Source organism: Eschrichtius robustus, chromosome 13, assembly GCF_028021215.1.
Source record: "Eschrichtius robustus isolate mEscRob2 chromosome 13, mEscRob2.pri, whole genome shotgun sequence".
Lineage (NCBI taxonomy): Eukaryota > Metazoa > Chordata > Mammalia > Artiodactyla > Eschrichtiidae > Eschrichtius > Eschrichtius robustus.
In genome coordinates, this window is record NC_090836.1 from 101,242,496 (window position 1) to 101,260,004 (window position 17,509).

Sequence of the window (17,509 nt, forward strand, 5' to 3'; positions counted from 1 at the left end):
GGATGGAAAAAGATATTCCATGCAAATGGAAATCAAAAGAAAGCTGGAGTAGCTATACTCATATCAGATAAAATAGACTTTAAAATAAAGAATGTTACAAGAGACAAGGAAGGACACTACATAATGATCAAGGGATCAATCCAAGAAGAAGATATAACAATTATAAATATATATGCACCCAACATAGGAGCACCTCAATACATAAGGCAACTGCTAACAGCTATAAAAGAGGAAATTGACAGTAACACAATCATAGTGGGGGACTTTAACACCTCACTTACACCAATGGACAGATCATCCAAAATGAAAATAAATAAGGAAACAGAAGCTTTAAATGACACAATAGACCAGATAGATTTAATTGATATATGTAGGACATTCCATCCAAAAACAGCAGATTACACGTTCTTCTCAAGTGCGCACAGAACATTCTCCAGGATAGATCACATCTTGGGTCACAAATCAAGCCTCAGTAAATTTAAGAAAATTGAAATCATATCAAGCATCTTTTCTGACCACAACGCTATGAGATTAGAAATGAATTACAGGGGAAAAAACGTAAAAAAGACAAACACATGGAGGCTAAACAATACGTTACTAAATAACCAAGAGATCACTGAAGAAATCAAAGAGGAAATCAAAAAATACCTAGAGACAAATGACAAGGAAAACACGACGACCCAAAACCTATGGGATGCAGCAAAAGCGGTTCTAAGAGGGAAGTTTATAGCTATACAAGCCTACCTAAAGAAACAAGAAAAATCTCAAGTAAACCATCTAACCTTACACCTAAAGAAACTAGAGAAAGAAGAACAAACAAAACCCAAAGTTAGCAGAAGGAAAGAAATCATAAAGATCAGAGCAGAAATAAATGAAATAGAAACAAAGAAAACAATAGCAAAGATCAATAAAACTAAAAGTTGGTTCTTTGAGAAGATAAACAAAATTGATAAGCCATTAGCCAGACTCATCAAGAAAAAGAGGGAGAGGACTCAAATCAATAAAATCAGAAATGAAAAAGGAGAAGTTACAACAGACGCCGCAGAAATACAAAGCATCCTAAGAGACTACTACAAGCAACTTTATGCCAATAAAATGGACAACCTGGAAGAAATGGACAAATTCTTAGAAAGGTATAACCTTCCAAGACTGAATCAGGAAGAAACAGAAAATATGAACAGACCAATCACAAGTAATGAAATTGAAACTGTGATTAAAAATCTTCCAACAAACAAAAGTCCAGGACCAGATGGCTTCACAGGTGAATTCTATCAAACATTTAGAGAAGAGCTAACACCCATCCTTCTCAAACTCTTCCAAAAAATTGCAGAGGAAGGAACACTCCCAAACTCATTCTATGAGGCCACCATCACCCTGATACCAAAACCAGACAAAGACACTACAAAAAAAGAAAATTACAGACCAATATCACTGATGAATATAGATGCAAAAATCCTCAACAAAATACTAGCAAACAGAATCCAACAACACATTAAAAGGATCATACACCACGATCAAGTGGGATTTATCCCAGGGATGCAAGGATTCTTCAATATATGCAAATCAATCAATGTGATACACCATATTAACAAGTTGAAGAATAAAAACCATATGATCATCTCAATAGATGCAGAAAAAGCTTTCGACAAAATTCAACACCGATTTATGATAAAAACTCTCCAGAAAGTGGGCATAGAGGGAACCTACCTCAACATAATAAAGGCCATATATGACAAACCCACAGCAAACATCATTCTCAATGGTGAAAAACTGAAAGCATTTCCTCTAAGATCAGGAACGAGACAAGGATGTCCACTCTCACCACTATTATTCAACATAGTTCTGGAAGTCCTAGCCACGGCAATCAGAGAAGAAAAAGAAATAAAAGGAATACAAATTGGAAAAGAAGAAGTAAAACTGTCACTGTTTGCGGATGACATGATACTATACATAGAGAATCCTAAAACTGCCACCAGAAAACTGCTAGAGCTAATTAATGAATATGGTAAAGTTGCAGGATACAAAATTAATGCACAGAAATCTCTTGCATTCCTATACACTAATGATGAAAAATCTGAAAGAGAAATTATGGAAACACTCCCATTTACCATTGCAACAAAAAGAATAAAATACCTAGGAATAAACCTACCTAGGGAGACAAAAGACCTGTATGCAGAAAACTATAAGACACTGATGAAAGAAATTAAAGATGATACCAAAAGATGGAGAGATATACCATGTTCTTGGATGGGAAGAATCAACATTGTGAAAATGAGTATACTACCCAAAGCAATCTACAGATTCAATGCAATCCCTATCAAATTACCAATGGCATTTTTTACGGAGCTAGAACAAATCATCTTAAAATTTGTATGGAGACACAAAAGACCCCGAATAGCCAAAGCAGTCTTGAGGCAAAAAAATGGAGCTGGAGGAATCAGACTCCCTGACTTCAGACTATACTACAAAGCTACAGTAATCAAGACAATATGGTACTGGCACAAAAACAGAAACATAGATCAATGGAACAAGATAGAAAGCCCAGAGATTAACCCACGCACCTATGGTCAACTAATCTATGACAAAGGAGGCAAAGATATACAATGGAGAAAAGACAGTCTCTTCAGTAAGTGGTGCTGGGAAAACTGGACAGCTACATGTAAAAGAATGAAATTAGAATACTCCCTAACATCATACACAAAAATAAGCTCAAAATGGATTAGAGACCTAAATATAAGACTGGACACTATAAAACTCTTAGAGGAAAACATAGGAAGAACACTCTTTGACATAAATCACAGCAAGATCTTTTTTGATCCACCTCCTAGAGTAATGGAAATAAAAACAAAAATAAACAAATGGGACCTAATGAAACTTCAAAGCTTTTGCACAGCAAAGGAAACCATGAACAAGACGAAAAGGCAACCCTCAGAATGGGAGAAAATATTTGCAAACGAATCAACGGACAAAGGATTAATCTCCAAAATATATAAACAGCTCATTCAGCTCAATATTAAAGAAACAAACACCCCAATCCAAAAATGGGCAGAAGACCAAAATAGACATTTCTCCAAAGAAGACATACAGACGGCCATGAAGCACATGAAAAGATGCTCAACATCACTAATTATTAGAGAAATGCAAATCAAAACTACAACGAGGTATCACCTCACTCCTGTTAGAATGGGCATCATCAGAAAATCTACAAACAACAAATGCTGGAGAGGGTGTGGAGAAAAGGGAACCCTCTTGCACTGTTGGTGGGAATGTAAATTGATACAGCCACTATGGAGAACAATATGGAGGTTCCTTAAAAAACTAAAAATAGAATTACCATATGACCCAGCAATCCCACTACTGGGCATATACCCTGAGAAAACCGTAATTCAAAAAGACACATGCACCCGAATGTTCATTGCAGCACTATTTACAATAGCCAGGTCATGGAAGCAACCTAAATGCCCATCAACAGACGAATGGATAAAGAAGATGTGGTACATATATACAATGGAATATTACTCAGCCATAAAAAGGAACGAAATTGAGTCATTTGTTGAGAAGTGGATGGATCTAGAGACTGTCATACAGAGTGAAGTAAGTCAGAAAGAGAAAAACAAATATCGTATATTAATGCATGTATGTGGAACCTAGAAAAATGGTACAGATGAGCCGGTTTGCAGGGCAGAAGTTGAGACACAGATGTAGAGAATGGACATATGGACACCAAGGGGGGAAAACTGCGGTGGGGTGGGGATGGTGGTGTGCTGAATTGGGCGATTGGGATTGACATGTATACACTGATGTGTATAAAATTGATGCCTAATAAGAACCTGCAGTATAAAACAACAAACAAAACAACTAATACTAAACTTTCATTGGGTTATTTGTATGGAAATATGTTAATATAAATGTTTCAGACATTACATGAAATTTCTAAAAATCTTATATTTGTATTTATATGGAAATATGTATGGAAATATGTTAATATAAAGGTTTCAGACATTATATGAAATTTCTAAAAATCTTTGTATTTGTATGGAAATATGTATGGAAATATGTTAATATAAATGTTTCAGACATTACATGAAATTTCTAAAAATCTTATATGTTCTGGTATAATGTTATAAGTAATAATCCTAGTTATTACTTTAAAATGTATATCTCAGAAATAACTAATTTTCTCGTCAACTGCATTATTATGAACTTTCCTCAAATCTTTAACAGTGGTCATTTTTAAGTCTTTTGTCATTTACAGACAGTTCTGGGTGTACTCTGATGCTTTTGCAAATATGTTCCTATAAAAGGCTTTCATCTTCAAGAAATTCATGGAAAAGACTCTGACAAGTACAGGTTTCTGGTAACTGACTGTACCGCTGAACTGAATGAATAAGCATTTTCAGAACTCTAATGAAAAACTGATGAACTCATAAAAGTGCTAACAAAAGATCAAGATGAAAAAAAAATTAATTACATGGGACTGAGTGAACTGATGAGGATGAGTATAATTTTTGTGACTTTCTGTCTGAATTAAAAAAAAAAAATCCCACAAGGACTCAGAGGCAAAGAATATACAAATCAATTTTCACTGCAAAGTAAAGGAGCTGTTACAGTGGAGGATTACTGGACTGAATGTCAATATTATGACATAGTATGAGTGTGTTTCATGTTTGGTAATTGCAATCATTGTTGCTTTTGTTGTGGTCATCCATGTACAATGCTTGGTGTCAGTCTATTTATCTCTTGTAAAAATAAAATAAAATAAATAAAAAATAAAAAATAAAAAAAGAGCAAAAAAGAATCACCCGAAGACCCACAGAGAGAACAGATGTAGAAACGATCAGGTATTTAAACCAAGAATGACAAATATGTTAAAGAGATTAAGGGAAAACTGACAAAATGCTGAACACTAGGGAATTTCAGCAGAGAAGTGGAAACTATTTTTTTAAAGCACATGAAAAAGCTAGAAATTAAAAATACAATATCAAAGCAAAGAGCTCATTTAATTTGTTTAACAGCAAAACTGTACACAGTAGAAGAAAGGACTAGCGAATAGAAAGTCAGGTCAACAGAAATTATTCAGATTGAAACATAAACATAAAGCAAAAAACATCTTAAAAGGAAACAGGGTGTCTAATATCTGTGGCTCACAGATTCACCCATGAATTGTGCTTTCTTTAATATGAGTTATATAAGTACATGTCTACAGGTGTGTGTGCATGCATGACATGCATGAGAGACAGGCCAGCCAAACACTTAATGGTGACCAACTCTGGAGAGAAAAGGGGTGCTAGGAGACATTATATATGTATGTATATAATTTTTATTTAAATATATTTGTTTTCTATATATATAATTTTTATTTAGAAAAGAAAAAAATAATTCAGTACTTTAAAAAAAACGTAAATAAAAGGCAAATGACAAATGAAAAAAGATACTGATGGCACATAAGGCAGATAAAGGATTAATATTTTTAATACAGAGAGCTCATACAAATAACTAAAAAGACCAACGCACAGTGGGTAAATGGGCAAAGGACATGAACAGGCAGCTGACAAAAGAAAGACATAAACCTGATGAACTTGACAATCAAAGTTAACCTCACCATTAGAGAAATGCAGATTAAAATCACAACAGAATATTGTTTATGCATATCAAATGGACAAAACGTAAGAGATAATATTCTGTGTTAGGATATTGAGAAACAAGTACTTTTATTTTTTTTTTAACATCTTTATTGGAGTATAATTGCTTTACAATCGTGTGTCAGTTTCTGCTTTATAACAAAGTGAATCAGTTATACATATACATATGTTCCCACCTCTCTTCTCTCTTGCATCTCCCTCCTTCCCGCCCTCCCTATCCCACACCTCTAGGTGGTCACAAAGCACAGAGCTGATCTCCCTGTGCTATGCGGTTGCTTCCCACTAGCTATCTACTTTACGTTTGGTAGTGTATATATATCCATGCCACTCTCTCTCTTTGTCACATCTTACCCTTCCCCCTCCCCATATCCTCAAGTCCATTCTCTAGTAGGTCTGTGTCTTTATTCCCATCTCGCCACTAGGTTCTTCATGACCTTTTTTTTTTTCCGTAGATTCCATATATATGTGTTAGCATACTGTATTTGTTTTTCTCTTTCTGACTTACTTCACTCTGTATGACAGACTCTAACTCCATCCACCTCACTACAAATAACCATTTCGTTTCTTTTTATGGCTGAGTAATATTCCATTGTATATATGTGCCACATCTTCTTTATCCATTCATCCAATGATGGACACTTAGGTTGCTTCCGTGTCCTGGCTATCGTAAAGAGAGCTGCAATGAACATTTTGGTACATGACTCTTTTTGAATTATAGTTTTCTCAGGGTATATGCCCAGTAGTGGGATTGCTGGGTCGTATGGTAGTTCTATTTTTAGTTTTTTAAGGAACCTCCATACTGTTCTCCATAGTGGCTGTATCAATTTACATTCCCACCAACAGTGCAAGAGGGTTCCCTTTTCTCCACACCCTCTCCAGCATTTATTGAGAAACAAGTACTTTTAAATATTACTTGTGGGGATGTGCAGTACAAGCTTCCAAAAGGCAACTCGGTGGTGCTCACGAGCCTTAAGAGTGTGGATGCCCTTTAATCCAGTAATCCCACTTCACTCCATTCTTCTTTGTACTGTCAGAAAGCTAGTTAAACTAAGATACACCCAAAGTATACTCTAGGCGTGGAGCTATTGAGCTGGAAGAGATTTATTATGGATGACAACTGTTTGTGTTGGAAATTGCCAGTTATCCCTCAACATCCATTCTCCCCTCTTTCCTGAGATTTGGACAGACACATGGCCCACCTGAAATAGTCTCTCTGGTAGATGCCTGTGGCCTCTCACTGATGCAGATGAGCACAGGTGGCGAGTGTGACCTGTGACTAGAATGCCTTTCTTCCGGTCCATCCTTTCACTACGTCCCTCTGAGTCCTTCCGGTTCCTCAGGCTGTGCACTCACAGCGCTTTGTACGTGCTTCTGGACCGGCACTGGTATTGTTCTGCTGGAATTCCTCCTCTCCCTCTCAAGACTGTGGTATCCTCCAGGGCAGACCCTCTACTGGACCCGTCTCTTTATCCTCCGTCCCTGTGACAGTTCTTGTCACATATTAGGGCTCAGAAAATGTTTGTGAAGGAAGGGAGGGAGGGAGGAATGAACAAATGAAAAGACACATTTTTGGGAAATTATAATGTCAAATTTTATTGCTTTAAAACTGAGTGATCGGGACTTCCCAGGTGGCGCAGTGGTTGAGAATCTGCCTGCCATTGCAGGGGACACAGGTTCGAGTCCTGGTCTGGGAAGGTCCCACATGCCGCGGAGCAACTGGGCCCGTGAGCCACAACTACTGAGCCTGCATGTCTGGAGCCTGTGCTCCGCAACAAGAGAGGCCACGAGAGTGAGAGGTCCGCGCACCACGATGAAGAGTGGCCCCCACCTGCCACAACTAGAGAAAGCCCTCGCACAGAAACGAAGACCCAACACAGCCATGAATAAATAAATAAATAAATAAATATTAAAAAAAAAAAAAAGGAAATGAGGAAGCTTCTGCTTCCTGCCATGAAAAAAAAAAAAAAAACTGAGTGATCCAAATCAATTAAAATTTTACGTCCACACAAAAATCTGCATGCAAATGTCTATAGCAGCTTTATTCATGATTGCCAAGGCATGAGAGCAACCAAGATGTCCTTCAGTAGTGAATAAACTGTTGTACATCCATACAAGAGAATATTATTCAGAGAAAAAAAGAAATGAACTATCACATCATGAAAAGACATGAAGGAGCCTTAAGTGCATACTGCTAAGTGAAAGAAGCCAATCTGAAAATGCTACGGACTGTATGATTCCAACTAAATGACATTCTGAAAAAGGCAAAACTACGGAGACAGTAAGAAGACCAATGGTTGCCTGAGATTGCGGGGGGGGGGAGGGATGAACAGGCAGAGCACAGAGGATTCTCAGGGCAGTGAAACTACTCTGTACGAGGCAGTAACAGCAGACACACGTCATTATACATTTATCAAAACCCAAAGAACGTACAACACAAAGACTGTGAACTCTAATAATGTGTCAATAATGGTTCATCAATTCTAATGAATGTACCACACTAATGCCAATGCTGGTAATAAGGGAAACTGGGGATGGGGAGTAAAGAGGTGTATGGGAATCCTCTGTACTTTAGCTCAGTTTTTCTGTAAACCTAAAACTACTCAGGGAGTTCCCTGGTGGTCCAGTGGTTAGAACTCGGCACTCTCACTGCCGTGGCCCAGGTTCTATCCCTGGTCAGGGAACTAAGATCCCACAAGCCACACAGTGTGGCCAAAAAAAAAAAAAAAAAAAAAAACCAACTACTCAAAAAATATAGTCTATTAATTAAGAAAAAACTGAGGAGTGAGGCAGTATACTAGATAACATAGTAGTTAATTCCATGGATCCTGGAATCACACTGTCTGGGTACAAATCCCAACCCTGCTACCTAAAAGCTATGCAACTTTTGGGCAAGTGGCTTGATAAACCTGTATCTCAGATTCCCCATAAAGAAAACTGGGACAATAACAGAATTTATTTCACAGCTTTACTGTGAGGATTAAATGTCATGAGAGGCCTTTGTACAGAGTCTAGTACATACTAAACATACATAATGATATCTACTGTTGGTATCATTTGCTCAGGAATACTCACATGAAGAAGGTCTGAACATATGTTGGAAACCATTCCTTGAATACACTCTACATGGTGAAGAGTGGGGTCTTAAATGCGTGAATTTTTGTGTGTGAGGATACAAAGTATGCCAATCTGGTACAACTGCCATTTTGCACGTTAAATCCCTGTGATATAAAAAAAATATATATATAGGTTACATTATCTTCAAGCACATCCTAAAAATGTGGCCAACCTCCTATCTATTCCTTTTCTGAGAGGGCAGCTGGAGACTGTAAAAATGCCGCTAGTCATGACCTTCTTGCCAATGTTTCAAAGACTATTCTTAAAGGGAACACAGAATTGTGATTTTAGACTCACTTTTATAGCAGATCCAATAATCTTCAAAAATGGGACAACAAAGAGGCATTTGGATAGGAAAACCCACCTGCACCTCAACTACCAGTGACTCATTTCTTGGGGGGTGGGCAGCAGGGGTGGAAAGTTTGGGTACTCTGAGCTCTCTTGAAGTGCCTCACTGAACATCCAACACACAAGTCAGAGGCACAGCTGGGGAAAACAGCACCAAAAATGGTGGAGTAAGGACCTCTGAAAATCATCTCCAAAAAAGTAATGAGAACACTGGCAAAAACTGTCAGAATCAGCTGTTTCAGAACTCTGGAAATTAACCAAAGGTTTGCAGCAATCTGGGGAGTGCTTACTCATGAGAGATGCCAGAATCTCAGAATGAACACCAAGTTTTATGGCATTTTAACTTCCACTATTCCCATCTCCCCTCACCCCCAAATCTGCAATAGCCTTGAAACCAACATCCTACAATCACAGTGAAAACCCAGCAGACTGCCAGACACTGGAAGGGAAAGAACAGGGTTGAAACTCCTTCAAAGCCCCATTATCAGAAAATTTCCATTATGTGACTTACCTGATGGCCCCCTGAAAGACCCCTCTCACAAGGCTGTCTTTATTTGAACTGATTCAGAGCTTGCCCAGTGAGAACAAGCTACTGTCAAAAGGCATTTGCTGAAAAAAATTCAGGGGCAATTGTTTAAAATTTTAACTGCCTGAGCGGGTGGATAACAGACAGAGCAAATAATAGCCTAACCAAAAAGCTTAAACCGAAAAGCTAGGGAGTGAGATGTCCGTAGGGGCTTTGAGAAGCTCCCACATATTCCTGGGAATCTAGAAGGCTGTGCGCATGTCCAGGGCTATGTGCTTGCCTAGGAAAGACCTGAGAAGGCCCTAAGCTCCCAGCTCTGGCTGACCTTGAGGCTCTGCACAAGCAGGAGGTGGAGGTTGAGGCTGTAAACTGCCTGGCTGAGTGCTGACAGAATGCTCCAACACACACCAAGAGCCCCTCGGCAAAGACTGGAAGACCATTGTGTCCAGGCATTTAAGGAAACCTCTGTCCCATCACACACTGACCAATAAGCTAAGCAGTCAGGGACTTCAGTGGCCACACGTGACAAACAATACAGACCTTACAAAGTTAGTTTAGAAAAGTCACTAAACAAACAAAACACGGAAAGGAGGGAGAATATGATTTTGAGAACTGCCACATTCTTAAAATGTCTAGTTTTCAACAAAAATTTTATGAGACATGCAACAAAAAAAAAGTACGGCCCACACATACCTATCTTCAGAAACCATACAAGCAAGAAAAGAGTGGAATGAAACATTTAAACTGTCAAAAGGAAAAAAAAAAACCCCACCAACCTAGAATTCTGTATCCAGCAAAATAGCCTTCAGATTTAAAGACAAATAAAGACTTGATCATACAAACAAAAATTGAGGAAATGTCACCAGCAGACCTGCTTGTAAGCAGACCTGCTTGCAAGAATTACTAAAATAACTTCTTCAGAGAGAAGAACAAATCATATGGGTCAGAAACTCAGACCTACATAAAGAAAGAAAGAGCATTAGAGAAAGAATAAATGAAGGCAAAATAAACATATATGCACCTAATAACAGAGCCCCAATATACATGAAGTAAAAACTGGTGAACTGAAAGGAGAAACAGACACTTCAACAATAACAGCTGGAGACTTCAGTGCTCACTTTCAGTACGGACACAACAATTAGCCAGAAGATTAACAAGGAAACAGAACACTTGAACAACACTTTCAACCAATTAGACCTAACAGACATCTATAGAACACTCCACCCAACAACAGAATACACTTTCTTCTCAAGTGGACATGGAACATTCTCCAGGATAGACCATTTGTTAGGCCATAACACAAGTCTCAATAAACTTAAAAGGACTGAAAACATCAAAGTATGCTCTCCAACCACTAAGGAATGAAATTAGAAATAAGTATCAAAAAAAATGAGGTAATTCACAAATATGTGGAAATTAAACAACACACTCTTAAATAACCAATGAGAAATTAGCAAATATTTTTAGATGAATGAAAATGAAGGCACAACATACCAGAACTTATGGGATGCAGCTAAAGCAGTGCTTAGGGTAAAAATTATAGCTGTAAATGTCTATATTAAAAAGGAAAATTTCAAATTAATAATTTAACCTTCTTCCTCAAGAAACTAGAAAAATAAGAGTAAACTAACCCCAAAGTGAGGAGAATGAAGGAAATAATAAAGGTTAGAGCAGAAATAAATAAAATCAAATTTAGAAAAACAATAGAGAAAGCCAACAAAATTAAAAGTTAGCTCTTTAAAAGATCAGCAAACTGCCAAATTTTTAGCTAGACAGACCAGGAAAAAGTGAGAAACACTCAAATTACTAAAATCAAGAATGAAAGAGAAGACATTACTATTGACCTCACCAAAAAAAGGATTCTAAGGGAATACTATGAACAATTAATTGTATGCCAACAAATTAGATAACCTACATGAAATGGAAAATTCTTTAAAAAATGCAAGCTACTGAACCTGACTAAAAAGGAAACAGAAAATCTGAATAGACCTAAAACAAAAGACTGAATTAGCAGTCAAAAAACTTCTTGCAAAAAAACCCAGGACCAGATGGGTTCGCTGGTGAATTCTACCGAGTATTTAAAGAAGAATAATTAAAACCAATTCTTCAAAAACTCTTCCAAAAAACAGAAAAGGAGAGAACACTTTCCAACACATTCTATGAGGCCAGTATGACATCGATACCAAAACCAGACAAAGACACCAAAAGAGAAAGCTAAAGGCTAATATTCCTTATGAATACAGGAAATATCCTCAACAAAGCACAAACATACTGAATCCAGCAACATTAAAAGGAATTAGACATCATGACCAAGTGAGATTTATCCCAGGAATGCAAGAATGGCTGAACATAGGTGGTCACAAGGCACCGAGCTGATCTCCCTGTGCTATGCAGCTGCTTCCCACTAGCTATCTAGTCTACCAAATGTAAATTAGATAGCTAGTGGGAAGCAGACGCATAGCACAGGGAGATCAGCTCGGTGCTTTGTGACCACCTAGAGGGGTGGGATAGGGAGGGTGGAAGGGAGATGCAAGAGGGAGGGGATATGGGGATATATGTGTACATATAGCTGATTCACTTTGTTATACAGCAGAAACTAACACAACATTGTAAAGCAATTATACTCCAATAAAGATGTTAAAAAAAATAAAAAATTAAATTAAAATATATGCCCCTAAAAAAAAAAATGAATGTAATACACACCACATTAATAGAATCAAGAAAAAACACACAGCCAACTCAACTGATGCAGAAAAAGTATTTCACAAAATCCTACACCCTTTCACGATAAAAACACTCAACAAACTAGAAATAGAAGGGAACTTCCTTGACCTGACAAAGGGCATCAGTGAAAACCAATAGCTAACTTCATACGTAATGATAAAAGAATAAAGGATAAAAGTTTTCCCCTAAGATCAGGAACAAGACAAGAATGTCTATTCAACATTGTACTGCAGGTTCTAGCCAGGGCAACTAGGCAAGAAAATAAATAAAAGGTATCCAGATTGGAGACTAATAAGTAAAACTATCTCTATTTGCTGATAATATGACTTTGTACGTATAAAATCCTTGGGAACACACACACAAACACACACCAAAAACACACAAACACACACAACTATTAGAAATAATAAACAAGTTCAGTAAGGTGCAGGATACAAGATCAATATACAAAAATCATTTAAAAAATTTAAAAAATATATATACAAAAATCAATTGTAGTTCTATACAACTGCAATGAACACACTGAAAATAAACTTAAGAAAACAATTCCATGTACAATAGTATCAAAAAGAATAAAATACTTAATAAACTTAACAAAAAGTACACAATTCGTACACTGAAACTACAAAGTATCACTGAAAAGAAATTAAAGAAGATCTGAATAAATGGAAAGACATCCCATGTTTATGGATAAGATTATAATACACCTCAAATTGATCGACAGATTCAATTTAATGCTCATCAAAATCTCAGCTGCCTTTTTTGCTGAAATTGACAAGTTTAGCCTAAAATTCATATAGAAATTTAAGAGATTCAGTATAGCCAAAACAATCTTTAAAAAATAAAAACAAAGTTACAGGGCTTACACGTCCTGATTTCAAAATTTACTACAAAGCAACAGTAGTCAAGACAGTGTGGTGCTGGCATAAGGACAGGCATGCAGATCAATGGGATAGAATGGAGAACCTGGAAACAAACCCTTAAATGTAGCATTAACCGATTTTTAACAAGGGCTGCAAGATCATTCAATGCAGAAAGAATAGTCTTTTCAACAAATGGTGCTGGGACAACTGGATATCCACATACAAAAGAATGAAACTGGACCCCCACTTCATACCACATAAAAAAATTAACTCAAAATCAACCAAAGACCTAAATTTAAGAACTGAAGCTAGAGAGATTGGTTCAAGATGGCAGAGTAGAAGGACATGCGCTTACTCCCTCTTGCAAGAGCACCAGAATCACAACTAACTGCTGAACAATCATCGACAGGAAGACACTGGAACTCACCAAAAAAGATACCCCACATCCAAAGACAGAGGAGAAGCCACAATGAGACGGTAGGAGGGGCGCAATCACAGTAAAATCAAATCCTGTAACTGCTGTGTGGGTGATTCACAAACTGGAGAACACTTATACCACAGAAGTCCACCCACTGGAGTGAAGGCTCTGAGCCCCACATCAGGCTTCCCAACCTGGGGTCTGGCAATGGGAGGAGGAATTCCTAGAGAATCAGACTTTGAAGGCTAGCAGGATTTGATTGCAGGACTTCGACAGGACTGGGGGAAACAGAGACTCCACTCTTGGAGGGCACACACAAAGTAGTGTGCACATTGGGACCAAGGGGAAGGAGCAGTGACCCCACAGGAGACTGAACCAGACCTACCTGCTAGTGTTGGAGGGTCTCCTGCAGAGGCGGGGGGTGGCTGTGGCTCACCGTGAGGACAAGGACACTGGAAGCAGAAGCTCTGGGAAGTACTCCTTGGCGTGAGCCCTCCCAGAGTCTGCCATTAGCCCCATCAAAGAGCCCAGGTAGGCTCCAGAGTTGGGTCGCCTCAGGCCAAACAACCAACAGGGAGGGAACCCAGCCCCACCCATCAGCAGACAAGCAGATTAAAGTTTTACTGAGCTCTGCCCACCAGAGCAACAGTCAGCTCTACCCACCACCAGTCCCTCCCATCAGGAAGCTTGCACAAGCCTCATAGATAGCCTCATCCACCAGAGGGCAGACAGCAGAAGCAAGAAGAACTACAATCCTGCAGCCTGTGGAACAAAAACCACACTCACAGAAAGACAGACAAGATGAAAAGGCAGAGGGCTATGTACCAGATGATGGAACAAGATAAAGCCCCAGAAAAACAACTAAACGAAATGGAGATAGGCAGCCTTCCAGAAAAAGAATTCAGAATAATGATAGTGAAGATGATCCAGGACCTCGGAAAAAGAATGGAGGCAAAGATTGAGAAGATGCAAGAAATGTTTAAAAAAGACCTAGAAGAATTAAAGAACAAACACCTAGAAGAATTAAAAAACAAACAAACAGATATGAACACTGCAATAACTGAAATGAAAAATACAATAGAAGGGATCAATAGCAGAATAACTGAGGCAGAAGAAGAGATAAGTGACCTGGAAGACAGAATGGTGGAATTCATTGCCACGGAACAGAATAAAGAAAAAAGAATGAAAAGAAATGAAGACAGCCTAAGAGACCTCTGGGACAACATTAAATGCAACAACATTTGCACTATAGGGGTCCCAGAAGGAGAAGAGAGAGAGAAAGGACCAGAGAAAATATTTGAAGAGATTATAGTCGAAAACTTCCCTAACATGGGAAAGAAAACAGCCACCCAAGTCCAGGAAGCACAGAGAGTCCCAGGCAGGATAAACCCAAGGAGAAACGCACCGAGACACATAGTAATCAAATTGACAAAAATTAAAGACAAAGAAAAATTATTGAAAGCAGAAAGGGAAAAACGACAAACAACATACAAGGGGACTCCCATAAGGTTAACAGCTGATTTCTCAGCAGAAACTCTGCAAGCCAGAAGGGAGTGGCATGATATACTTAAAGTGATGAAAGGGAAGAACCTACAACCAAGATTACTCTACCCGGCAAGGATCTCATTCAGATTCGACAGAGAAATCGAAAGCTTTACAGACAAGCAAAAGCTAAGAGGATTCAGCACCACCAAACCAGCTCTACAACAAATGCTAAAGGAACTTCTCTAAGTGGGAAACACAAGAGAAGAAAAGGACCTACAAAAACAAACCCATAACAATTTAAAAAATGGTAATAGATACATACATATCGATAAGTACCTTAAACATGAATAGATTAAATGCTCCAACCAAAAGACACAGGCTTGCTGAATGGATACAAAAACAAGACCCATATATATGCTGTCTACAAGAGACCCGCTTCAGACCTAGGGACACATACAGACTGAAAGTGAGGGGATGGAAAAAAGATATTCCATGCAAATGGAAATCAAAAGAAAGCTGGAGTAGCAATACTCAGATAAAATAGACTTTAAAATAAAGAATGTTACAAGAGAAAAGGAAGGATACTACATAATGATCAAGGGATCAATCCAAGAAGAAGACATAACAATTATAAATATATATGCACCCAACATAGGAGCACCTCAACGCATAAGGCAACTGCTAACGGCTATAAAAGAGGAAATCGACAGTAACCCGATAATAGTGGGGGACTTGAACACCTCACTTACACCAATGGACAGATCATCCAAACAGAAAGTTAATAAGGAAACACAAGCTTTAAATGACACAACAGACCAGATAGATTTAATTGATATTTATAGGACATTCCATCCAAAAACAGCAGATTACACTTTCTTCTCAAGTGCACACAGAACATTCTCCAGGTTAGATCACATCTTGGGTCACAAATCAAGCCTCAGTAAATTTAAGAAAATTGAAATCATATCAAGCATCTTTTCTGACCACAACACTATGAGATTAGAAATCAATTACAGGGAAAAAGAGTAAAAAACACAAACACATGGAGGCTAAACAATACGTTACTAAATAACCAAGAGATCACTGAAAAAATCAAAGAGGAAATCAAAAAATACCTAGAGACAAATGACAACAAAAACACAATGATCCAAAACCTATGGGATGCAGCGAAAGCAGTTCTAAGAGGGAAGTTTATAGCTCTACAAGCCTACCTCAAGAAACAAGAAAAATCTCAAATAAACAGTCTAACCTTACACCAAAGAGAACTAGAGAAAGAAGAACAAACAAAACCCAAAGTTAGCAGAAGGAAAGAAATCATAAAGATCAGAGCAGAAATAAATGAAATAGAAACAAAGAAAACAATAGCAAAGATCAATAAAACTAAAAGCTGGTTCTTTGAGAAGGTCAACAAAATTGATAAACCATTAGCCAGACTCATCAAGAAAAACAAGGAGAGGACTCAAATCAATAAAATGAGAAATGAAAAAGGAGAAGTTATGACACCGCAGAAATACAAAGCATCCTAAGAGACTACTACAAGCAACTCTATGCCAATAAAATGGACAACCTGGAAGAAATGGACAAATCCTTAGAAAGGTATAAACTTCCAGGACTGAAGCAGGAAGAAATAGAAAATATGAACAGACCAACCACAAGTAATGAAATTGAAACTGCGATTAAAAATCTTCCAACAAACAAAAGTCCAGGACCAGATGGCTTCACAGGTGAATTCTGCCAAACATTTAGAGAAGAGCTAACACCCATCCTTCTCAAACTCTTCCAAAAAACTGCAGAGAAAGGAACACTCCCAAACTCATTCTATGAGGCCACCATCACCCTGATACCAAAACCAAAGATACTACAAAAAAGGAAAATTACAGACCAATATCACTCATGAATATAGATGAAAAAATCCTCAACAAAATACTAGCAAACAGAATCCAACAACACATTAAAAGGGTCATACACCATGATCAAGTGGGATTTATCCCAGGGATGCAAGGATTCTTCAATATACGCAAATCAATCAATGTGATACACCATAGTCACAAATTGAAGAAGAAAAACCATATGATCATCTCAATAGATGCAGAAAAAGCTTTTGACAAAATTCAACACCCACTTATGATAAAAACTCTCCAGAAAGTGGGCATAGAGGGAACCTACCTCAACATAATAAAGGCCATATATGACAAACCCACAGCAAACATCATTCTCAATGGTGAAAATCTGAAAGCATTTCCTCTAAGATCAGGAACAAGACAAGGATGTCCACTCTCACCGCTATTATTCAACATAGTTTTGGAAGTCCTAGCCATAGCAATCAGAGAAGAAAAAGAAATAAAAGGAATACAAATTGGAAAAGAAGAAGTAAAACTGTCACTGTTCG

The 17,509-nt window shown here is 37.8% G+C and overlaps 1 protein-coding gene across 1 annotated transcript in view; it reads right to left on the reverse strand.

Annotated features, from left to right (window-relative positions):
• Positions 1-17,509, reverse strand: part of EFCAB6 (EF-hand calcium binding domain 6) — a 264,209-nt gene that overhangs the window by 228,214 nt on the left and 18,486 nt on the right. Inside the window, exon 3 of the mRNA XM_068560155.1 lies at positions 8,715-8,860. Within this exon, the coding sequence (XP_068416256.1) occupies positions 8,715-8,747 (33 nt within the window). The 5' untranslated portion in view covers positions 8,748-8,860. The remainder of the gene's footprint in view (positions 1-8,714; positions 8,861-17,509) is intronic.